The sequence below is a fragment of the Balaenoptera physalus genome (genome assembly GCF_965194825.1).
Source record: "Balaenoptera physalus genome assembly, chromosome: 4".
Taxonomy (NCBI): domain Eukaryota; kingdom Metazoa; phylum Chordata; class Mammalia; order Artiodactyla; family Balaenopteridae; genus Balaenoptera; species Balaenoptera physalus.
In genome coordinates this window covers 19603875-19628398 of record NC_138891.1, presented here as the reverse complement: position 1 = coordinate 19628398, position 24524 = coordinate 19603875, and the positions used below count along the sequence as shown (strand labels likewise).

Below are 24524 nucleotides of genomic sequence, written 5' to 3'. Positions count from 1 at the left end.
TCATTTCATCTAGGTTATCGAATTTGTGAGCATATTCATAGTATTCTTTTATTATCCTTTTAATGTCATGGTATTCTGTACTGATATTCTCTTTTTCATTTCTGATATCCGTAATTTGTGTCCTTTTTTCTTAGTTAGCCTGGCTAGAGGTTTATTGATTTTATTGATCTTTTCAAAGAACCATCTTTTGGTTTTAGTCATTCCAGTCATGTTGTTGATTTACTGTTTTTCAGCTTCTTCTCTAATTTTTATTATTTGTTTTCTAATACTTAGTTTTTATTTAATTTGCTCTTTTTTTTTTTCCAGTTTTCATAAGATGGAAGCTTAGATGATTGATTTTCGATGTTTTTTCTTTTCTAATGTATGCAGTCAATGCTATAAATTTCTAAGTGTTACTTTTGCTGCATCCTATAAAGTCTGATAAGTCGTATTTTCATATTCATTTAGTTGAAAATGTTTTTAAATTTCTATTGAGATTTCTTCTTTGACTTGTGTTATTTAGAAGTGTGTTGTCTAATCTCCAGGTGTTTTTGGATTTCCCAGCTATGTTTCTATTAATGATTTATAGTTTAATTCCATTGTAGTCTGAGAGCTTACACTGCATGATTTCTGTTTTTTCAAATTTGTTAAGGAATGTATTATGGTACAGAATGTGATCTGTCCTGATGAATGTTCCATGTGAGCTTGAGAGGAATGTGAATTCTGCTATTGTTGGATGAAGTAGTTTATAGATGTCAATTATGTGCAGTTGATTGATGGTGTTATTGAATTCACCTGTGTCTTTATTGATTTTCTGCTTGCTTTTTACTAGTTTTGTTGCCATTTTTTACCCCTTAGAAGTTTGACAAAATGAGGGAAACAGCTCTTTTGCATTTTATTTTGAGTGTGAGAACTGATGGGAGAAGTGGAAGAGTCAGGAGCCCTGAGAAGTAATCAGGTCAGCTTAGAAGACAACATTGGTGATGATGAGAGGTGTACCTTAGGTATTAGAAAAACTTTCAGAGTGAGTGAGAGACATATATGTTCTTTTAGGTAGAGTATCTTCAAAACCAACATAACTCAAAGAATGGGGAGTTTTCATTCTTGAAAGTGAAAATTAGCACAATGTCTAGCATGTAGGTAGTACTTGGTAGGTACTTATTTAATGAATATTGGATGTTCTCAATAAAGAAAAGAAAAGCAAAAGCAAGTTGGTTACAGAGTGATGATACCAATTTAATGAAGACTGCCTATAAAAATGGAATAGATGGATGTATGACCAATGATGAATTCCAAGATTTCTAGAACTATATGAACAATGTTTAGGATGGCTTATGAAAAATATACTAAGTACAAACAAGACTTTTAAAGCTATGATTAAGAACAAAAATAAAGGCCAAGGGATGGTAAAATGTTAAGTGAAAGATTGGTACTCATCATTTATTTATACCTTCTCCACCAAGGGAAATATTTTTAAAGCTGTAGAGAGTACCCAGAACAAAATGTACAGGTTTCTAAGACAAAGTTGGATGTGCTTAATAAAATGAGACTCAATTAAAAGAAAAAGCGAATAAGAAGGCACCAGATTATTTTATTTAAGTAAAATATCCATGAACTGAGATTCTCAAAATTTTGCAAGTGTCCTGAAACCATCACTAGACATCTTGGTATATGATCCGAAAACCTGGCAGTGGACTTTATTTTCAAAGCAAGAGGGTTAGAGGCAGGAAGGGTAAGCTGATGTGTTCTGCCTTTTAAAGTTGTACTGGTGTGAAATTAAAACTGTACTAGTTTAAATAAGTTTAAATATATAATAAGTATGTTTTTATATTTAATACAACATATATTAGTAAAAGGAGTATAATTAGTACAGTATTTTTAGAGGGTAATTTGGCAGTAAAAGATTGCATGAATGTGTTAAAAATGTTCATTACAAGGAATCCGTCCTACAAATATGTTTGTCTGATTGAGGAAGAATACATGACAGCATTGTTTACAGCAGTCAAAAATTAGAGACAGGCTAAATTTAACCCAAGGAATGGGTTAAATATACTTATGACACAAGTATTAAGAGATGATATAGAATGTCCATAGTGCTTTTCCAAGTGAAAAATGTAAATTGTTTATGAATATGTAAAACATTTCATATTTGTGTTTCTTATTAAACTTGTGTAAGTTTGTATATAGGAATTAGGTATTATGAGTCTTCTGACTTTTTTCTATTTCAAAATCGTTTTGGCTATTGTAGTTCCTTTTTGTTTCCATATTTATTTGAGAATTATCTCAATTTCTGGAAAAGATCCTGGTTGGATTTAAAAGAAGAGTTTTAATTTGCATACGTAGTTCACCCGCCAGATTCTATTATGCTGTCTCTTTGTGGTCAATCCTTTTTTCCCCCAACCTCTAACAGCCACTGATCTGTTTTTTGTCTCTGTGGTTTTCCAGAATTACCTTATAAGTAGAATTCTATAGTAAGTACATAGTTTGTGTACTTGACACTCATCAATATTGTGGCATACATCAATAGTCCATTCCTTTTAATTATTGAATAGTATTCCATTTTGTGGATATGCCAGTTGTATATTTATATAGTCATTCAATTAAGGACGGTTTTGGGGATGTTTCCAGTTTTTGGCAATTATAAATAAGGCTGCTATAAACATTTGAGTACATGTTTTTTGTAAGAACATAAGCTTCTTTGCACCTGGTAAATATCTAGGAATGGCATTACTCAGTCATATGGTTAGTGTGTGGTTAACTTTTAAAAGGATCGCCAAAATGTGTTTCAAAGGGATTGTGCTATTTTTGTATTCCCTCCAGCTATGTATGAGGTTTCCAGTTGTTCTGACTCCTCACCAACACTTGAAATGGTCTTTTTAATTTTAGTCATTCTAATAAGTATGTAGCAGTATCTCATTGTGGTTCTAATTTCCATTTCCCTAATGGTAAAGAGCATCCATTGGAATATTTGTCACCCTTTTATCTTCTTTGGTGAAGTGTCTGTTCAAATCTTTCACCCATTAAAAAAAAAAAAGGAACTGTTTTCTTTCTTATATTTGAGTTTTGAGAGGTCTTTAAATATTCTTCCTGCAAGTTCTTTGTCAGATATGTGATTTGGAAGTATTTTCTCTCAGTGTATGACTTGTTTTTTCAGTCTCTTAACAGTGTCTTTTGCAGAGAAAAAAAAAGTCCAGTTAACTGTTTTTTGTTTGTGTTTTTATGGATAATGCTTTTGGTGTCATATTTAAGAACTCATTACCTAACCCAAGATGACAGAGATTTTCTTAGATTTGTTATCTTCCATTTTGTGATTATAGCCATCCTAATGAGTGCAGAATGGTATCATATTGTGATTTTCATTTGCATTTCTCTAATGATGTTGAGCCTCAACCCTTTTTATGTGCTTCTTGGCCAATAATGTATCTTCTTTGGAGAAGTGTCTGAGTCCTTTGACCATTTTTTTAATTGGAATATTTTGTCTTGTTGGATTGTAAGAAATTACAGTTGACCCTTGAACAACATGGGTTTTGAACTATGTGAGTCCACTTAAACACGGAATTTTTTCAGTAAATACGTACTACAGTACTACACAATCTACAGTTGATTGAATCTGTGGCTGCAGAACTGTGGATATGGAAGGCCATCTGTAAAGTTATACGTGGATTTTCAATTGTGTGGGGGGTTGGCGCTCGTAACCCCTATGTTGTTCAAGGGTCAACTGTGTATCCTGGATATTAGATTCTTGTCATATATATGATATGCAGATTTTATTTTCTCCCATTCCTTGGTTGCCTTTTGACTCCATTGATAATGTCTTTTGATGCAGAAAAGTTTTCAATTTTGATGAAGTCCAACTTTTTTTTCTTTTGTTGCCTGTGCTTTTGGTGTTATATCCAAGAAATCATTGCCAAATCTAGTGTCATGAAGTTTTTGCCCTAGTTTTTCTTTAAAGAGTTTTATAGTTTTAGCTCTTACACTTAGGTGTTTGATCCATTTTCAGTTGGTTTTTGTGTATGGTGTAAGGTCAGGGTTTAACTTCATTCTTTTATATGTGAATATCCACTTTTCCCAGCACCATTTTTTTGAAAAGACAGTCTTTCCCCTATTGCATGATCTTGGCTCCCTTGCCAAAATTCATTTGACCTATTATGTGAGGATTTATTTCTGGGCTCTCTCTTCTTTTGGTCTGTATGTTTGTCTTTATGCTAGTATCACACTGTTTTGATTACTTTTACTTTGTGATAAATTTTGAACTCAGGGAGTATGAGACATCCAACTTTGGTCCTTTTTTTCAAGATTGTTTAGGTTTTTAAGGGTTCTTTTCTTGAGATTCCATAAGAATTTCAGATGGAATTTTCTGTTTCTACAAAAAACTAATTGAGATTTTGATGATGATTGTATTGAGACTGTAGATTGTTTTGGATAGTATTGATATCCTTATAATATTAAGTCTTCCCATCCATGAACAAATCTTTTACCTTGGTTAAGTTTCTGTTTAAGTATTTCATTTATTCTGATGCAATTGTAAATGTAATTTTTTCTCTTCCTTTTTGGTTTCTTTATTGTCACTGTACAAAAATAGAGCCGATTTTTGTGTGTTGATTTTGTATCCTGTAACATTGTAAACTTATTCTAAAAAAAACCCACGATTTTTGTACGTTATGTTGTTATCTTGCACCTGCAACTTTTTTCTACTAGTATTTGGTTGTTGTTGATTCTTTGATATTTTTGAAAAATAAAGTATTATGTTGTCTGTGAATAGTTTTATTTCTTTATCTATTTGGATGCAGTTTATGTCTCTTTATTGCCTAATTCTGCTTGAACATACAGTAATTTGTTGAAAGCTGTGGTGAAAATGGACATTGTTGACTTCTTGATTTTAGGGGGGAAGCTTTTATTTTAGTCATTCAACATTGAGTGTGACGTTACTTATGTGTTTTTCATGAATGCCCTTTATTATACTAAGAAAGTTCCTTTCTATTCGTAGTTTTTTGCATGTTTTTATCAGGAAAGCGTTTTGGCTCTTTGCTGTCCCTTGAGATTTTGTCAAATACTATTTGTCGTAATTTGACATGATTATTAAAAAGAAGGAAGAAAGAACCGTGTAATGTATTTTATTACATTGATTGGTTTTCTAATGTTGAATCACTGCCATGGTATACATATTACGTTTAATATGTGGTTGATTCTGTTTGCTAATAATATATATATATATTTGAGGATTTTTGCATTTATATTTATAGGGAAAATTGGTTTGTAGTTTTTTTTTTTTTCTTTTGATGTGGTGTCTTTGGCTTTTGTATAAAAGAAATGCCTCATAGATTGAGTTACAAAGTCTTTCTTCCTCATATATTTTTAGGAAGACTTTGAGAAGGATCAGTGTTATTTCTTCTTTAAATTGCTTATAGAATTCACTAGTGAAGCCATCTGGTTCAGGACTTTTTTGTTGGGAGATTTTTGATAACTGATTCAATCTCTTTGCATATTATAGGTTTGTTCTGATTTTTTTATTTTTGCTTGAGCCATTTAATACAGGTTACGCAATTTATTGGCATGCAATTTTCTGTCCTATTCTTCCACAATCTTTATTTCTGTAAGGTTGATAGTAATATTCCTGCTTTCATATATGATTGTAGTTATGTGCATTTTCTATCTGTTTTACTTACTGAGTCTATCTAAAAGTTTGTCAATACCATTGATACATTAAAAAAACCACAATTTTTGGTCTTACCAATTCTGTTTTTTCTCTAGTCTCTCTTGTTTATTTCTTCTTTTATTTTTATTATTTCTTAAATTTTGCTGCCTTTACATTTAGTTTGCTCTTGTTTTTCCTATTAAGGTACAGAGTTAGGTTATTGAATTCATTAAAAAACATTTTTTTTAAACCTTTATTGGAGTATAATTGCTTCACAGTGGTGTGGCAGCCTGTGCTCTACAACAAAGTGAATCAGCTATACATATACATACATCCCCATATCTCCTCCCTCTTACGTCTCCCTCCCACCCTCCCCATTCCCCCCCCCAGGTGGTCACAAAGCACTGAGCTGATCTCCCTGTGCTATGCGGTTGCTTCCCACTAGTTACCTGTTTTACATTTGGTAGTGTATAGAAGTCCATGCCACTCTCTCACTTCATCCCAGCTTACCCTTCCCCCTCCCAGTGTCCTCAAGTCCATTCTCTATGTCTGCGTCTTTATTCCTGTCCTGCCCCTAGGTTCTTCAGAACCATTTTTTTTTTTAAGACTCCATATATATGTGTTAGCATATGGTATTTGTTTTTCTCTTTCTGACTTGATTCACTCTGTATGACAAACTCTAGGTCCATCTGCCTCACAACAAATAACTCAATTTCGTTTCTTTATATGGCTGAGTAATATTTCATTGTATATATGTGCCACATCTTCTTTATCCATTCATCTGTTGATGGACACTTAGGTTGCTTCCATGTCCTGGCTATTGTAAATAGAGCTGCAGTGAACATTGTGGTACGTGATTCTTTTTGAATTATGGTTTTCTCAGGGTAGGGTATATGCCTAGTAGTGGGATTGCTGGGTTGTATGGTAGTTCTGTTTTTAGTTTTCTAAGGAATCTCCGTACTGTTCTCCATAGTGGCTGTATCAATTTACAGTCCCACCAACAGTGCAAGAGGGTTCCTTTTTCTCCACATACTCTCCAGCATTTATTGTTTGTAGATTTTTTGATGATGGCCATTCTGACCGGTGTGAGGTGATACCTCATTGTAGTTTTGAATTGCATTTCTCTACTGATTAATGATGTTGAGCATTCTTTCATGTGTTTGTTGGCAATCTGTATATCTTCTTTGGAGAAAGGTCTATTTAGGTTTTCTGCCCATTTTTGGATGGGGTTGTTTGTTTTTTTTTGGTACTGAGCTGCTTGTAAATTTTGGGCATTAATCCTTTGTCAGTTGCTTCATTTGCAAATATTTACTCCCATTCTGAGGGTTGTCTTTTCATCTTGTTTATGGTTTCCTTTGCTGTGCAAAAGCTTTTAATAAGTTTCATTAGGTCCCATTTGTTTATTTTTGCTTTTATTTCCATTTCTCTAGGAGGTGAGTCAAAAAGGATCTTGCTGTGATTTATGTCATAGAGTGTTCTGCCTATGTTTTCCTCTAAGAGTTTAATAGTGTCTGGCCTTATATCCATTGGTCTTTAATCCATTTTGAGTTTATTTTTGTGTATGGTGTTAAGGAGTGTTCTAATTTCATTCTTTTACATGTAGCTGTCCGGTTTTCCCAGCACCACTTACTGAGGAGTCTGCCTTTTCTCCATTGTATATTCTTGCCTCCTCTATCAAAAATAAGGTGACCGTATGTGCGTGGGTTTATCTCTGGGCTTTCGATCCTGTTCCATTGATGTATATTTCTGTTTTTGTGTCAGTACCATACTGTCTTGATTACTGTAGCTTTGTAGTATAGTCTGAAGTCAGGGATCCTGATTCCTCCAGCTCCGTTTTTCTTTCTCAAGATTGCTTTGGCTATTTGGGATCTTTTGTGTTTCCATACAACTTGTGAAATTTTTTGTTCTAGTTCTGTGAAAAATGCCAGTGGTAGTTTGATAGGGATTGCATTGAATCTGTAGATTGCTTTGGGTAGTAGAGTCATTTTCACAATGTTGATTCTTCCAATCCAAGAACATGGTAAATCTCTCCATCTATTTGTATCATCTTTAATTCTTTCATCAGTGTCTTATAGTTTTCTGCATACAGGTCTTTTGACTCCCTAGGTAGGTTTATTCCTAGGTATTTTATTTTATTTTTTTCAATGGTGAATGGGATTGTTTCCTTAATTTCTCTTTCAGATTTTTCATCAGTGTATAGGAATGGAAGAGATTTCTGTACATTAATTTTGTATCCTGCAACTTCACCAAATTCATTGATTAGCTCTAGTAGTTTTCTGGTAGCATCTTTAGTATTCTCTATGTATAGTATCATGTAAACTGCAAACAGTGACAGCTTTACTTCTTGTTTTCCGATTTGGATCCCTTTTATTTCTTTTTCTTCTCTGATTGCTGTGGCTTAAACTTCCAAAACAATGTTGAATAATAGTGGTGAGAGTGGGCAACCTTGTCTTGTTCCTGATCTTAGAGGAAATGGCTTCAGTTTTTCACCATTGAGAATGATGTTGGCTGTGGGTTTGTCATATATGGCCTTTATTATGTTGAGATAAGTTCCCTCTATGCCTACTTTTTAGAGAATTTTTATCATAAATGGGTGTTGAATTTTGTCAGAAGCTTTTCCTGCATCTGTTGAGATAATCATATGGTTTTTATTCTTCAGTTTGTTAATATGGTGTATCACATTGATTGATTTGCGTACAGTGAAGAACCCTTGCATTCCTGGGATAAACCCCACTTGATCATGGTGTATGATCCTTTTAATGTGCTGTTGGATTCTGTTTGCTAGTATTTTGTTGAGGATTTTTGCATCTATGTTTATCAGTGATATTGGCCTGTAGTTTTTTTGTGTGTGATATCTTTATCTGGTTTTGATATCAGGGTGAAGGTGGCCTCGTAGAATGAGTTTAGGAATGTTCATGCCTCTACTATATTTTGGAAGAGTTTGAGAAGGATAGATGCTAGCTCTTCTCTAAATGTTTGATAGAATTTGCCTGTGAAACCATCTGGTGCTGGGCTTTTGTTTGTTGGAAGATTTTTAATCACAATATCAATTTCAGTGCTTGTGATTGGTCTGTTTATATTTTCTGTTTCTTCCTGGTTCAGTCTCGGAAGGTTTGCTTTTCTAAGAACGTGTTCATTTCTTCCAGGTTGTCCATTTTATTGGCATATAGTTGCTTGTAGTAATCTCTCATGATCCTTTGTATTTCTGCAGTGTCAGTTGTTACTTCTTTTTCATTTCTAATTCTGTTGCTTTGAGTTTTCTCCCTTTTTTTCTTGATGAGTCTGGCTAGTAGTTTATCAATTTTGTCTTCTCAAAGAACTATTAGTTTTGTTTCCTTCATTTCTGTTTCATTTATTTTTGATCTGATCTTTATGATTTCTTTTGCTAACTTTGGGGTTTGTTTGTCTAGTCGCATTAGGTGTAAGGTTAGGTTGTTTATTTGAGATGTTTCTTGTTTCTTAAGGTATGGTTGTATTGCTATAAACTTCCCTCTTAGAATTGCTTTTGCTGCATCCCATAGGTTTTGGGTGGTTGTGTTTTCATTGTCATTTGTTTCTAGGTATGTTCTGATTTCCTCTTTGATTTCTTCAGTGATCTCTTGGTTATTAAGTAGTGTATTGTTTAGTCTCCACGTGTTTGTATTTTTTACTGATTTTTTTCCTGTAACTGATATCTAGTCTGATCGCATTGTGGTCGGAATAGATACTTGATACGATTTCAATTTTCTTAATTTACCAAGGCTTGATTTGTAATCCAAGATATGATCTATTCTGGAGAATGTTCAATGTGCACTTGAGAAGAAAGTGTATGCCGTTGTTTTTGGATAGAATGTCCTATAAATATCAATTAAGTGCACCTTGTTTAATGTATCATTTAAAGCTTGTGTTTCCTTATTTATTTTCATTTTGGATGATCTGTCCATTGGTGAAAGTGGGGTGTTAAAGTCCCCTACTATGATTGTGTTACTGTTGATTTCTCCTTCTATGGCTGTTAGCATTTGCCTTACGGACTAAGGTGCTCCTGTGTTCGGTGCATAAATATTTACAATTGTTACATGTTCTTGGATTGATCCCTCCATCATTATGTAGTGTCCTTCTTTTTCTCTTATATTAGTCTTTATTTTAAAGTCCATTTTGTCTGGTATCAGAATTGCTACTCCAGCTTTCTTTTGATTTCCATTTGCATGGAATATCTTTTTCCATCCCCTCACTTTCAGTCTGTATGTGTCCCTAGGGCTGAAGTGGGTCTCTTGTAGAGAGCATATATATGGGTCTTGTTTTTGTATCCATTCAGCCAGTCTTTGTCTTTTGGTGGGAGCATTTAATCCATTTATATTTAAGGTAATTATTGATATGTATGTTCCTATTACCATTTTCTTAATTGTTTTGGGTTTGTTACTGTAGGTCTTTTCCTTCTCTTACGTTTCCTGCCTAGAGAAGTTCCTTTATCATTTGTTGTAAAGCTGGTTTGGTGGTGCTGAATTCTCTTAGCTTTTGCTTGTCTGTAAAGGTTTTTTTTTTTAAAACATCTTTATTGGAGTATAATTGCTGTACAATGGTGTGTTAGTTTCTGCCTTATAACAAAGTGAATCAGTCATACATATACACATGTTCCCATATGTCCTCCTTCTTGCGTCTCCCTCCCTCCCACCCTCCCTATCCCACCTCTCTAGGTGGTCACAAACCACTGAGCTGATCTCCCTGTGCTATGCGGCCGCTTCCCACTAGCTATCTATTTTACGTTTGGTAGTGTATATATGTCCACACCATGCTCCCACTCCGTCACAGCTTACCCCTCCCCCTCCCCATATCCTCAAGTCCATTCTCTAGTAGGTCTGTGTCTTTATTCCCGTCTTACCCCTAGGTTCTTCATGACCCTTTTATACCGTATGTTAACACATGTATATGGAATCTAAGGAAAAAAAAATGGTCATGTAAAGGTTTTAATTTCTCCATCGAATCTGAATGAGATCCTTGCTGGGTATAGTAATCTTAGTTGTAGGTTTTTCTCTTTCATCCCTTTAAATATGTCCTGCCCCTCCCTTCTGGCTTGCAGAGTTTCTGCTAAAAGATCAACTGTTAACCTTATGCGGATTCCCTTATATGTTATTTGTTGTTTTTCCTTTGCTGCTTTTAATATTTTGTCTTTGTATTTAATTTTTGATGGTTTGATTAATATGTGTCTTGGCGTTGTTCTCCTTGGATTTTTCCTGTATGGGGCTCTCTGCGCTTCCTGGACTTGAGTATTTCTTTTCCCATATTAGGGAAGTTTTCAACTATAATCTCTTCAAATATTTTCTCAGACCCTTTGTTTTTCTCTCCTTCTGGGACCCCTATAATTCGAATATTGGTGCATTTAAAGTTGTCCCAGAGGTCTCTGAGACTGTCCTTAATTTTTTTTGTTATTTATTCTGCTCTGCAGTAGTTATTTCCACTATTTTATCTTCTAGGTTACTTAGCCATTTTTCTGCCTCAGTTATTCTGCTATTGATTCCTTCCAGAGAATTTTTAATTTCATTTATTGTGTTGTTCATCACTGTTTGTTTGCTCTTTAGTTCTTCTAGGTCCTTTTTAAACGTTTCTTGTATTTTTCCATTCTCTTTCCAAGATTTTAGGTCTTTACTATCACTACTCTGAATTCTTTTTCAGGTAGACTGCCTGTTTCCTCTTCATTTGGTCTGGTGGGTTTTTACTTTGTTCCTTCATCTGCGTGTGTTTCTTTGTCTTCTCATTTTGCTTAACTTACTGTGTTTAGGGTCTCCTTTTCGCAGGCTGCAGGTTCGTAGTTCCCATTGTTTTTGGTGTCTGCCCCCAGTGGCTATGGTTGGTTCAGTGGGTCGTGTATGCATCCTGGTGGAGGGGACTGGTGCCTGTATTCTGGTGGATGAGGCTGCATCTTGTCTTTCTGGTGGGCAGGTCCGTGTCCGGTGGTGTGTTTTGGGGTGTCTGTGACCTTATTATTTTAGGCAGCCTCTCTGCTAATGGGTGGGGTTGTGTTCCTGTCTTGCTAGTTGTTTGGCCTAAGGTGTCCAGCACTGTAGCTTGCTGGTCATTTAGTGGAGCTGGGTCTTAGCGTTGAGAATGAGATGTCTGGGAGAGCTTTTGCTATTTGATATTACGTGGAGGTGGGAGGTCTCTGGTGGACCAATGTCCTGAACTCGGCTCTCCCACCTCAGAGGCACAGGCCTGACACCCGGTTGGAGCACCAAGACCCTGTCAGTCACACAGGTCAGAAGGAAAGGGAAAAAAAAAGAAAAAAGGAAAGAAAAAAATAGTTATTTTAAAAAAAGAATAATTATTAAAAATAAAACAATTAAAAAGTGACAAAAGAAATGAGGAAGAGAGTAACCAAACCAAAAAACAAATCCACAAATGATAACAAGTTCTAAAAACTATACAAAAAAAAAAAACAAAAAAAAAAACTTGACAGACAGAACTGTAGGACAAATGGTAAAAGCAAAGCTGTGCGGACAAAATCACACACAGAAGCATACACATACAAACGCACAAAAGGAGAAAAAGGAAAGAAATATATATATCGTTGCTCTCAAAGTCCACTGCCTCAGTTTTGGGATGATTTGTTGTCTATTCAGGTATTCCACAGATGCAGGGTACATCTAGTTGGTTGTGGAGATTTAATCCACTGCTCCTGAGGCTGCTAGGGGAGATTTCCGTTTCTCTTCTTTGTCCGCACAGGTCCTGGGATTTAGCTTTGGATTTGTCTCCGCCTGTGCGTGTTGGTTGCCTGAGGGCGTCTGTTCTTTGCTCAGACAGGATGGGGTTAAAGTAGCAGCTCATTAGGGGACTCTGGCTCACTCACGCCGGGGGAGGGAGGGGTACAGAATGTGGGGCAAGCCTTCTACGCCAGAGGCCGGCATGACGTTGCAACACCCTGAGGTGCACCGAGTGTTCCCCCCGAGAAATTTTCCCTGGATCACAGAACCCTGGCAGTGGTGTGCTGCAGAGGTTCCCGGGAGGGGGTGTGGGTAGTGACCTGCACTTGCACACAGGATTCTTGGTGGCAGTGGCTGCAGCATTAGCAGTTCATGCCCGTCTCTTGGGTGCGAGCTGATAGCCGCAGTTCGCACCCATCTCTGGAGCTCGCTTAGGTGGTGCTCTACCTTCTGTGGGTACACGGAGCAGGAATCGCCTCTCCTCACGTACCCCACAACAATGGTCTCTTGCCTCTTGGGCAGGTCCAGACTTTTTCCCACACTCCCTCCTGGCCAACTGTGGCGCACTAGCCCCCTTCAGGCTGTGTTCTCGCAGCCAACTCCAGTCCTCTCCTTGGAAGCAAAGCTGTACAGACAAAATCTCACACAGAAGCATACACATACACACTCACAAAGAGAGGAAAAGGGGAAAAAATAATATATCTTGCTCCCAAAGTCCACTTCCTCAGTATGGAATGATTTGTTGTCTATTCAGGTATTCCACAGATGCAGGTACATCAAGTTGTTTGGGGAGCTTTAATCCGCTGCTTCTGAGGCTGCTGGGAGAAATTTCCCTTTCTCTTCTTTGTTCGCACAGCTCCCGGGTTTCAGCTTTGGATTTGGACCCGCCTCTGCGTGTAGGTCGCCTGAGGGCGTCTGTTCTTCGCTCACACAGGACGGGGTTAAAGGAGCAGCTGCTTCCGGGGCTCTGGCTCACTCAGACCGGGGGAGGGAGGGTTACGGATGCGGGGCGAGCCTGCGGCGGCAGAGGCCGGCGTGAAGTTGCAACAGCTTGAGGCGCGCTCTGCGTTCTCCCGGGGAAGTTGTCCCTGGATCATGGGACCCTGGCAGTGGCAGGCTGCACAGGCTCCTGGGAGGGGCGGTGTGGATAGTGACCTGTGCTTGCACACAGGCTTCTTGGTGGCGGCAGCAGCAGCCTTAGCGTTTCATGCCCGTCTCTGGGGTCCGCGCTGATGGCCGCAGCTTGCGTCCGTCTCTGGAGCTCGTTTAGGCGGCGCTCTGAATCCCCTCTCCTTGCGCACCAGGAAACAAAGAGGCAAGAAAAAGTCTCTTGCCTTTTCGGCAGCTCCAGACCTTTTCCCGGACTCCCTCCCGGCTAGCTGTGGTGCGCTAACCCCTTCAGGCTGTGTTCACGCCGCCAACCCCAGTCCTCTCCCTGCAATCTGACCGAAGCCCGAGCCTCAGCTCCCAGCTCCTGCCCGCCCCGGCGGGTGGCAGACAAGCCTCTCGGGCTGGTGAGTGCTGGTCGGCACCGATCCTCTGTGCGGGAGTCTCTCCGCTTTGCCCTCTGCACCCCTATTGCTGCACTCTCCTCCGTGGCTCCGATGCTCCCCCCCACCCCCGCCTCTGCCAGTGAAGAGGCTTCCTAGTGTGTGGAAACTTCCTCCTTCACAGCTCCCTCCACTGGTGCAGGGTCCATCCCTATTCTTTTTTCTCTGTTTTTTCTTTCTTCTTTTGCCCTCCCCAGGTACGTGAGGAGTTTTTTGCATTTTGGGAGATTTGAGGTCTTTTGCCAGCGTTCAGTAGGTGTTCTGTAGGAGTTGTTCCACATGTAGATGTATTTCTGATGTATTTGTGGGGAGGAAGGTGATCTTCACGTCTTACTCTTCCACTATCTTGAAGGGCTCCCTCATTTTTTTTTTAATGTAAACATTTACAGCTCTATTTCCGTTTGAGCACTGCTTTTGTTGCGTCTCATAAATTTTGGTATGTGGTGGTGTTGTTTTCACTGGTCTCAAAGTATTCTAATTTGTCTTGTAATTTTTTCTTTAACTTCAGTAATTTAAGAGTGTGTTGTTTAATTTCCACGTATTTGCAAATTTTCCAGTTTTCCCTCCTGTTATTCATTTCCACTTCCTTTCCATTGTGCTCAAAGAAGACAGTTTCTATGACTCCAATCTTTTAAAAAAGTTACTGCGACTTTTTTGTGGCTTAGTCAGCTATCCTGGAGAATGTCATATGTGCCCTTGAGAATAATGTGTATACTGTTGTTGGGTGTAGTGTTCCATATATGTCTATTACGTCTGTTTGTTTTATGGTATTGTTCAAGTCCTCTGTTTCCTTATTGATCTTCTGTCTGCATCGTCTGTGTTTTTTTGAAAGTGGTATATTGAAATCACCAACTATTACTATAGTGATTATCTATTTCTGTTTTCGATTCTGTTAGTGTTTTTGTCATATATTTTGGGACTCTACTGTGTGGTGTATATATCTTTTTAATTGTTATATCTTCCTGATGAATTGATCATTTTTACTCAGTGTATTTTGTCTGATATTAGCATAGCCACTCCAGCTTTCTTTTGGTTACCCTTTGTATAGAATACTTTTTTTATCTTCTTGTTTTCAATCTCTGTGTATTTAAATTTAAAATGAATTTCTTATAGACAGCGTGTCATTGGATCATTTTATTTTTTTCAAAATTTATTTATTTATTTTTGGCTGCTTTGGGTCTTCTTTGTTGCACGTGGGCTATCTCCAGTTGCAGCGAGAGGTGCAGAGTTGTGGTGCACGGGCCTCTCATTGCAGTGACTTTTCTCTTGTTGCGGAGCATGGGCTCTAGGCCCGCGGGCTTCAGTAGTTGTGGCACGTGGGCTCAGTAGTTGTGGCTCGCGGGCTCTAGAGCGCAAGCTCAGTAGTTGTGGCGCACGGGCTTAGTTGCTCCGTGGCATGTGGGATCTTTCTGGACCAGGGCTTGAACCCATGCCCCTGCATTGGCAGGCGAATTCTTAACCACTGCACCACCAGGGAAGTCCCTGGATCATTTTAAAACATTCCATTGTGCCAGTCTATCTCTTAATTGATTAGTTTAATACATTTATATTTAAGGAGATTGTTGATAAGGAAGGACTTTTACCGTTTTGCTATTTTTCTTCTACTTGTTTTATATCTTTTTTGTTGCTCAGTTCCTCCATCACTGCCTTCGTTTGTGTTTGATTTTTTTCTCGTGTACGATTTTCATGTTTTAAATATTTTAAATTATCTTCGTAGTAATCATCCTGGTGATCAGAATTAATATCTCACGTTTATACCAATTTAGTTTGAAATGGTAGTAACTTCGCTTTTTATTCATCTATTCAGGCATACCTCAAATGCATTGCGGGTTTGGTTCTAGACCACCGCAGTAAAGCAGACATCACAGTAAAGTGAGTCACTTGAGTTACTGTAGTCTGTTAAGTATTCATTACCTTTATGTCTTAAAAAGCTATGTACATACTTTTATGTACATACATAAAAAACACTTTATTGCTAAAACATGCTAACCATCATCTGAGCCTTCATCAACTTGTAGTCTTTTTGCTGGAGGAGGGTCATGCCTCAGTGTTGATGGCTGCTGTATGTTGGTGGTTGCTGAAGGCTGGAGTGACTGTGACAATTTCTTAAAATAAGACAACAGTGAAGTTTGCCACATTGGTGGACTCTTCATTCATGAATGAATTTCCTGTAGCATACAGTGCTGTTTGAGATCATTTTACCCGTAATAGAACTTTTTTCAAAATTGGAGTCAGTCCTCTTAAACCCTGCCACTGCTTTGTCAGTTAGGTTTGCATAATATTCTAAACTGTTTGTTGTCATTTCAGCAGTCTTGTCAGCATCTTCACCAGGAGTAGATTCCATCTCAAGAAACTATTCTCTTTGCTCATACATACGAAGCAATTCTCATTTGTAAAAGATTTTTTTTTTTTAGCAAAGAAAAGTAACTTTATTTTTTTTAATCAGTCATCGGTTTTATACATATCAGTGTATATATGTCAATCCCAATCATTTGTAAAAGTTTTTATCATGAGAATTGTAGTAATGCTGTCACATATTCAGACTGCACTTTTAATTCTAGTTCATTGCTATTTCACTACACCCACAGTTCTCTCCCCCACTGAAGACTTGAACCCCTCAAAGTCATCCATGAGGGTTGGAATCAACTTCTTGCAAACTCCTGTTTATGTTCATGTTTTGACCTCTTTCCATGAATCACAAACGTCACTAATGGCATCTAGAATGCTGAATCTTTTCCATGTTTTCAACTGACCTTGTGCAGGTTCATCAGAGGAATCCCTATCTGTGGCAGCTACAGCCTTACGAAATGTATTTCTTAACTAATGAAAGTTGAACAGTGAAATGACTCCTTGTGGTCTGCAGGATGGATGCTGGGTCAGGAGGTGTGAAAACAACGTAACTCTCACTGTGCATTGTTAGCAGAGCTCTTGGTTGATCCAGGTGCATTGTCAATGCGCAGTAATATTTTGAAAGGAATCTTCTTTTCTGAGCAGTAGATCTCAAGAGTAAGCTTAAAATATTCACTAAACCATGTTGTAAACAGATGTGCTGTCATCCAGGCTTTGTTTTTCCATTTCTAGAGCTCAGGCAGAATAGATATAGTGTAATTCTTAAGGGTCCTAGGATTTTTGGAATAATAAATGAGCACTGGCTTCAGTTTAAAGTCACTAGCTACCTTAGACCCTATAAAGAACGTATGCTTGTTTTTTGAAGCTTTGAAGCCAGACACTGACTTCTCCTCTCTACCTGTGAAAGTCCTAGATGGCATCTTCTTCCAAAATAATGCTGTTTTGTCTACATTGAAAATCTTTTGTTTAGTGTAGGCACCTTAATTACTTATTTTAGCTAGATCTTCTGCATAATTTGCTTCAGTTTCTACATCACCATTTGCTGCTTTACGTTGCACTTTTATGTTATGGCGACAGCTTCTTTCCTTAAGCCTCATGAACTAGCCTCTGCTAGTTTCATACTTTTTTTCTGCAGCTTCCTCACTTGTCTTAGCCTTTGTAGGGTCTTGCTCTGGATTAGACTTGGACTTAAGGGAATGTTGTAACTGATTTGATCTTCTATCTAGATTCCTAAGACTTTCTCATATCAGCAATAGGCTGTTTTGCTTTCTTATCATTCACATGTTCACTGGAGTAGCATTCTCAATTTTCTTTAAGAACTTTTTCTTTTCAGTTACAAGTTGGCGAACTGCTTAGTGCAAGAGGACTTGCTTTTTATCTGTCTCAGCTTTTGACATGCCTTCTTCGCTAAGCTTAATCATGTCTAGTTTTTGATTGAAAGTGAGAGACATACAATTCTTCCTTTGACTTGAACACGTAGCAGCCATTGTGGGTTTATTAATAGGCCTAATTTCAATATTGTTATGTATCCAGGAATAGGGAGGGCCACGGAGCGGGAGAGAGACAGAGGAATGGCCGATCAGTGGAGCAGTCATGACACACACAACATTTATCAATTATGTTTGCTGGCTTATGTGGGTGTCATTCTTGGCACCCTAAAACAATTATGATAGTAACATTGCTGATCACAGATTACCATAGGACACATAATAATAATAATGAAAAGTTTGAAATATTGGGAGAATTACCAAAATGTGACAAAGAGACATGAAATGAGCAAGTGCTATTGGAAGAATGACAGTGATAGACTAGCAGGGTTGCTACAAAACCTTAAATTTGTAAAAAATGCAATATCTTTGAAGCTCATAAAGCAAAGTGCAATAAGATGAAGTATACCTGTAATAACTTGTAAAATTTTGCTCCCATCCCCATCCCTCACTTATATTATTGTTATAAATTACATCTTTTGATTCAAAGAAATGGAAAGATGTCCATACTCTTGGATTGGAAGAATTAATATTGTTAAAATGCCCATACATTTTGGACAAAGAAATCTACAGATTTAATGCAGTTTGTATCAAAATATCTATGACATTTTTCATAGAACTAGAACAAATAGTCCTAAAATTTATATGGAACTTCAAAAGACCCAGAATTGCCAAAGCAATCCTGAGGAAAAAGAACAAAGCATAACCTTTCCAGACTTCAGACTATACTACAAAGCTACGATATCTTATAATAACGTATAATGGAAAATAATCTGAAAAAATGGTATAACTGAATCACTTTGCTGTACACCTGAAACAAACACAATATTGTAAATCAACTATACTTCAATTAAAAACTAAACTATATCTTTATACATTGTGTATTCATTAACATAGTTAAATAAATACTATTTTATTATTTTTCTTTTAAATCATAAAGGAAACAAATACAGGAGTTACAAACCAAAAATAAAATAATACTGGCTTCTATATTTACCTGTGTAGTTAATTTTTCCAATGTTCTCCTTTTTTTCTGTGGCTTCAAGTTATTGTTTATTCTTTATTTCTGCATGAAGGAGTTCCTTTAGCGTTTCTTGTAGGGCAGGGCAGGTCTAGCAACAAACTTCCTCAGTTTTTATTTTTCTAGGAATGTTTTAATTTCTCTGCCATTTTTGAGTGATAGTCTACTAGGTATAGAATTCTTGTTTGACAGTTTTCTTTCAGCATTTTAGATATGTCATCCTACTGTCTTCTGGCTTCCATGATATTTAATGAGAAATTGGCTGTTAGTCTTACTGTGGATTCTGTGGATTACTTGTATATGACGAGGTGGATTGTTTTTGTTTTTGTTCTTCCTTCAAGATTGTTTCATCTCTGGCTTTTACAGTTTGACTATACAGTTGACTTTTGAATCACACAAGTTTGAACTGCACCTGTCCACTCTTACACAGGTGTTTTTCAAAAAAAACTAAAATACTACACAGTCTGTGGTTAGTTGAGCGGTGATGTGGAACCACGAATACGGAAGGCTGACTATAAAGTTATATGTGGGTTTTTGACTGTGCAGGGAGTCATTGCCCCTAACCCTGGTGTTGTTCAAGGGTAAACTGTAGTTTGTATCTGTGTGACTCTTTAAAATTTTTTTTTAATTTTTGTACAATTTTTAAAGATTACCTTCCATTTACAGTATTACAAAATGTTAGCTATATTTCTCATGTTGTATGATACATCCTTGAGCCTATCTTACACCCAATAGTTTGTACCTCCCACTCCCCCACCTCTATATTACTGACCCAAACCCCACCCCCATCCTCCCCACCCCCGCCCACTGGTAACCACTAGCTTGTTCTCTATATCTCTGTGTGTGACTCACTTTTGAGTTTCTCCTACTTGGAGTTCATTTACCTTCTTGATTGTGTAGATTTCTGTATTTAATTTTAAATTGCTAAGTTTTTTGCTGTTGTGTCTTCAGATACTTTTTCTACCCCTTTCTGTTGATATACTTTTGGAAGTCTGTCTTCTCTGGAAGTCTGACTTCAATATCTGGGCTTACATGGAGATGATTTGTTTGGAATTCTTTTTTTGTTGTTGTTAATGGGTCATATTTTCACATTTGTTTGTATGCCTTTTGTTTTTTTTGTTTTTTAAAAACCGGACATTTTGAATATTAGTTTTGTAACACTAGATTCTCCTCTCCTCCCCATGCTTTACTGTTGTTGTCTTTTCAAGGGCTGCAGTCATTTCTTTATTTACTTTTTTCTAAACTGTTTTTGCAAGGACTGTATTCCTTGTCATGTGTGGTTACTGAAATTTTGTTGTCTGGGTGTTTAGCAGTGATCGTCCAGATTTCTTTAGTTAATGGGAATTGGAAAAATGTAATTTCTTGTTTTTTGCAGATTGTCTGTTAGCTGAGGTACTTCTTCAGAGGTTAGGCAGGCTACCTACAGCTTTGCCTTAGTATTCACCTTGTGCTTGCACAGAGAGCAAAGATCAGCTAGAGTTGCAAGCCTGTGCTCCTCAGGTCTTCTCTAAGAATTCATCCAGCCCTGGGCATTCAAGTAGCAGTCTACATTTCCTGGTATGTGCGATATCCCTTTAAAGTACTTATTCCTCAAATATCTTACTCCTCTGCCTTTTTATTTTGAGGCTTTTTAGATTGTCTGATATTTATGTAATCCACTGTCTTGCCCCTGGCAGCTACTTTTATTGTATGTCTTTAAATCCTTTTGAAAGATGATACTCTTTCAAAAAAAAGGGAAGCCCTTCAAAACACTCTGCCAGTTTTTGAGAATGGGTCCACGGTGTTCTCTTTGGCATCAGCAAGCCGTACTAGTAACTCTGTCTGCTGTCCCTGTGGGCACCATAGAGTTGGGGAAGGGGAGATGGCATACAGGTAAGCAAAAATACTACTGTGCTCTCTTATCAAATAAAATAGACTGTTAGGCACTTCTCTCTTTGTCATAAGTTTTTATTAGATTACAGATGTCCATAAAAGATGTCTTGTCATTTTTTTTTTTTTTTTGCCAAGCTAAGAGTTGCTTCATTGGAGGGCCTAATTCTTGAGGTTTCTTACTCCTCCATTTTCCATGACATCATTTCTTTTTTTCATTTTTGAAAGATTGATAATTCAATGTTCATGTTTTTTTCCTCTCCACTCTTCAGTTTTATTCCACTGTCTTTCACCTTACATAGTTTCTACCAAAAAGTCAGATAAAATTTTTTGTTTTTCTGTGTGTGAGGAATTATGTTTTTTTAGCTTCCTTTTGAATTTTCTTTCATTTTTAGCAATATTATATTTTAGAATATTCTTCTTGGGAATTCTCTGATCTTCCATCTGTGTTTTAATGTCTTAAATTATTTTTGGAAAGTTCTCCTCCGTTATCTCTTCAAATATTTATTTTGCTTTGATCTTTCTCTCTCCTTCTGGAATTCTAGTTATACCTATGTTATTCTGTTAGGTATTGTGTCATGGCCTGTCTTGGATGCTCTCTTTTGTCCCACTTCCTCTGCTACTTTTTTTTTTTTTAAATAAACTTTTTTTTTTAGAGAAGTTTTACGTTCACAGTAGAATTGAACAGAAGGTAGAGAGAGTCCCCCTGTAACCCCTGTTCCCACATACATATAGCCTCTCCCACTATTAACATCTCATATTACAGTGGTATGTCTGTTACAATCAATGAACCTATGTTGACATGTCATTATCACCCAGTGTCTGTAATTTACATTAGGGTTCACTCTTTGTGTTATACATTCTATGGGTTTTGATAAATGTACAGTTAGATGTACCCACCATTCTTGTATCATACAAAATATCTTCTCTGCCCTAAAAATCTTCTGTGCCCACTTAGTCATCTCTCCTACCCCATAACTTCTGGTAATCACTGATATTTTTACTGTCTCCGTATTTTGCCTTTTCCAGAATGCCATATTGTTCAAATCATATGGTATGTAGTGGTTTCAGATTGGCTTCTTTCAGTTAGTAATATGCATTTGAGCTTTCTCTGTGTCTTTTCCTGGCTTGATAGCTCATTGCTTTTAAGTGTTAAATAGTATTCCATTGTCTGCGTGTACCACAGTTTATTTATCCATTCACCTATTAAAGGACACCTTTCTTTCCTGTTTTGGCAATTTTGAATAAAACCGCTGTAAACATCTTTGTGCAGGCTTTTTTTTTTTTTTTTTTTTAAACTTTAATGGTAGATAGTAGTGATATGGAATTTTTCCAATATGCTTTCACCCTTCAATAGGCTTTTCACAAACCATTCCATTGCTAATCTCGAGAAAGCAGGCCATTTCTTTCCTTCTTTTTTTTTTTTTTTAAGAGTTTTTTAAATTAATTATTTAATTAATTTATTTATTTTTGGCTGTGTTGGGTCTTCGTTTCTGTGCTAGGGCTTTCTCTAGTGGCAAGCGGGGGCCACTCTTCATCGCGGTGCGCGGGCCTCTCACCATCGCGGCCTCTCTTTTTGCGGAGCACAGGCTCCAGACGTGCAGGCTCAATAATTGTGGCTCACGGGCCCAATTGCTCCGCGGCATGTGGGATCTTCCCAGACCAGGTCTCAAACCCATGTCCCCTGCATTGGCAGGCAGATTCTCAACCACTGCGCCACCAGGGAAGCCCCCAGGCTTTTATGTAGACATAAATTTTCAATTCATTTGGGTAAATACCAAGGAGTGTGCTTGTTGGTAGTACTGGTTGATTGTAGTCTGTATATTCTGGCATATTCATTTTATTCTAAAGTAATTTTCAAAAGACCTAAATAGACATTTTTCTGAAGAAGGTATATAAATGACCAAAAGCTACATGAAAAGGTATTCAACATCACTGGTCTTCAGGGAAATGAAAATCAGAGCCATGATGTATCACTTCACACCTCTGTTAGGATGGCTTTTATCAAAAAGATAAGAGATATATTCTGGTTGAGGATGTGGACAAAATGGAACCCCTTCACTGTTTGTGCAAATGTAAACTGGGAAAGCCTCTGGAAAACAGTATGGAGGTTCCTCAGATAATTAAAAACTACCATATTACACAGCAATCCCACTTCTGGGTATATACCAAAAGAAATGAAATCATTATCCCAAAGAGATAGATGTAGTCCCATGCTCATAGCACCATTATTCACCATAACCAAAATATGGAAACAACCTTGTGTGACCATGGACGTATGAATAAAGAAAACCTGGTGTGTGTATGTGTGTGGAATCACTTATATGTGGAATCTTGAAGTGGGGGTGGGGAATTCATAGAAAAGTGGTTGCCAGGGGCCAAGTGATAGGGGAAATAGGGAGAGGTTGGTGAAATGGTACAAACTTTGTTATAAATGAATACGGTCTGAGGATCTAATGTATAATATAGTGACTATAGTTGATAACACTGTTTTGTATAATTGAAATTTGCTAAGAGAGTAGAACTTACTGAATGTTGGGACCAAAAAAAAAGGAAAAGTAAATATGTCAGGTGGTGGATTTGTTAATTAACTCAATGGGGGAAGCCCTTCACAATGTATCCATATATCAAATCATCCCGCTGTAAGTATCTAACAGTTTTATTTGTCAGCTGTACCTCAGTAAAGCTGGAAAAAATAATTTCTTTCTTTTTTTTTTTTTAATTAACAGGATTACCTTTGAGGTTATTTTGGAAGTTTTGAATTGTACAGCACTTGATTCTTTGCTCCATTGTGGAAAGATCTTTACAGCAATGATTACTTCAGAGTTACCAGTGTTACAGTAAGTATTATAGCTTTCTTTTATTTTTTTTAAATGCATGTAACACTTTTTTTATCAAAATGCTCTCATTAGTAAGACACATCAAATATGTTCTCTGATAGTTGGGCAATATATTTGAAGTAAAAGAACTATTAGAGGGTGTAATTACTATATCCATCTATAGCCCTTGCATCATAATGTCAGCATGTTCTGTGTTACTGAACAAAAAACATGTTACACTGTCTTATATTAGGAGTCAGCAAACTATGAACATGGGCCAATCTGGCATGCTGACTGTTTTTGTAAATAAAGTGTTATTGGAATAGAGTCACACTGATTCCTTTGCAGAATGTTTATGACTATAAGTTGTAATAGAGAGTGAATTAACCTGCAGAGCATAAATATTTTGTTTGGCTATTTACAGAGAAAGTTTGTAGACCTCTATCTTGTATCACACTGTGTGTCTAACCCTCTCACCCCCATGCCAGAGCTTCTTTTCCCTGAGATTGAGATTGTGATTGGTGAGTCCTTCTTGGCATTTCTGGTGGCATCTCATTATTAGATTTTGTTAGGGTTGTAGGACAGATCTAGAATTTGATCTTATTATGAATTCTCTGGGAGATGTGATCAGGGTAATGGCAGATACTTTTCTTTTTATAGGTGTCATTAAGCTACAAATTAGGAATCTGCATACTGTGATCCTATATGATAACAGTGTTTTAGATATAATGAAAGTGACCAACAGTTTATGTAATTATTTATATGTTTTTATAGTCCCAGATCATTTATATGTGTCTTCTCCAAGAGACTGTAGTCACCTTCCAGTTGGTCTCCTGGCCTACTGTTTTTCCTCTGGAGCTCTAAGACAAAAAGCTATCCAAATTAGTTTACGTGCTGAAAACCCATCAGTACCTACCCTCCTTTGTTTGTCCAAATATAGGAGATACAAGCCCTTTTTATTTACTTAACTACAAGCTTCTTTATTAGCCTTAACTTGAACATAATACCAAGTTTGGAGGTCTCCGTATAGTATTTGTACTTTTGTTTTTCTTAATTCTGCCTGCAATGCCTATGTGTATCTTTCCTTACCTCGCCATCTTGGTAGTCCTGTGGGTCTTGGCTAAAGTATGCCTCCAGCAAA

General features: G+C 37.2%; 1 protein-coding gene across 4 annotated transcripts in view; it reads left to right on the top strand.

Moving 5' to 3' along the window:
- Positions 1–24524, top strand: part of STAG1 (STAG1 cohesin complex component) — a gene marked incomplete at its 3' end in the record, with an annotated part of 426381 nt that overhangs the window by 99018 nt on the left and 302839 nt on the right. For 3 of the 4 annotated variants that reach the window (XM_082459166.1, XM_082459164.1, XM_082459167.1), the window contains exon 2: positions 23294–23404. In XM_082459166.1, the coding sequence (XP_082315292.1) occupies positions 23376–23404 (29 nt within the window). In that variant the 5' untranslated portion in view covers positions 23294–23375. Of the gene's footprint in view, positions 1–20070; positions 20253–23293; positions 23405–24524 lie in introns of all 4 variants that reach the window. The other variant, XM_082459165.1, reaches the window with a different exon arrangement.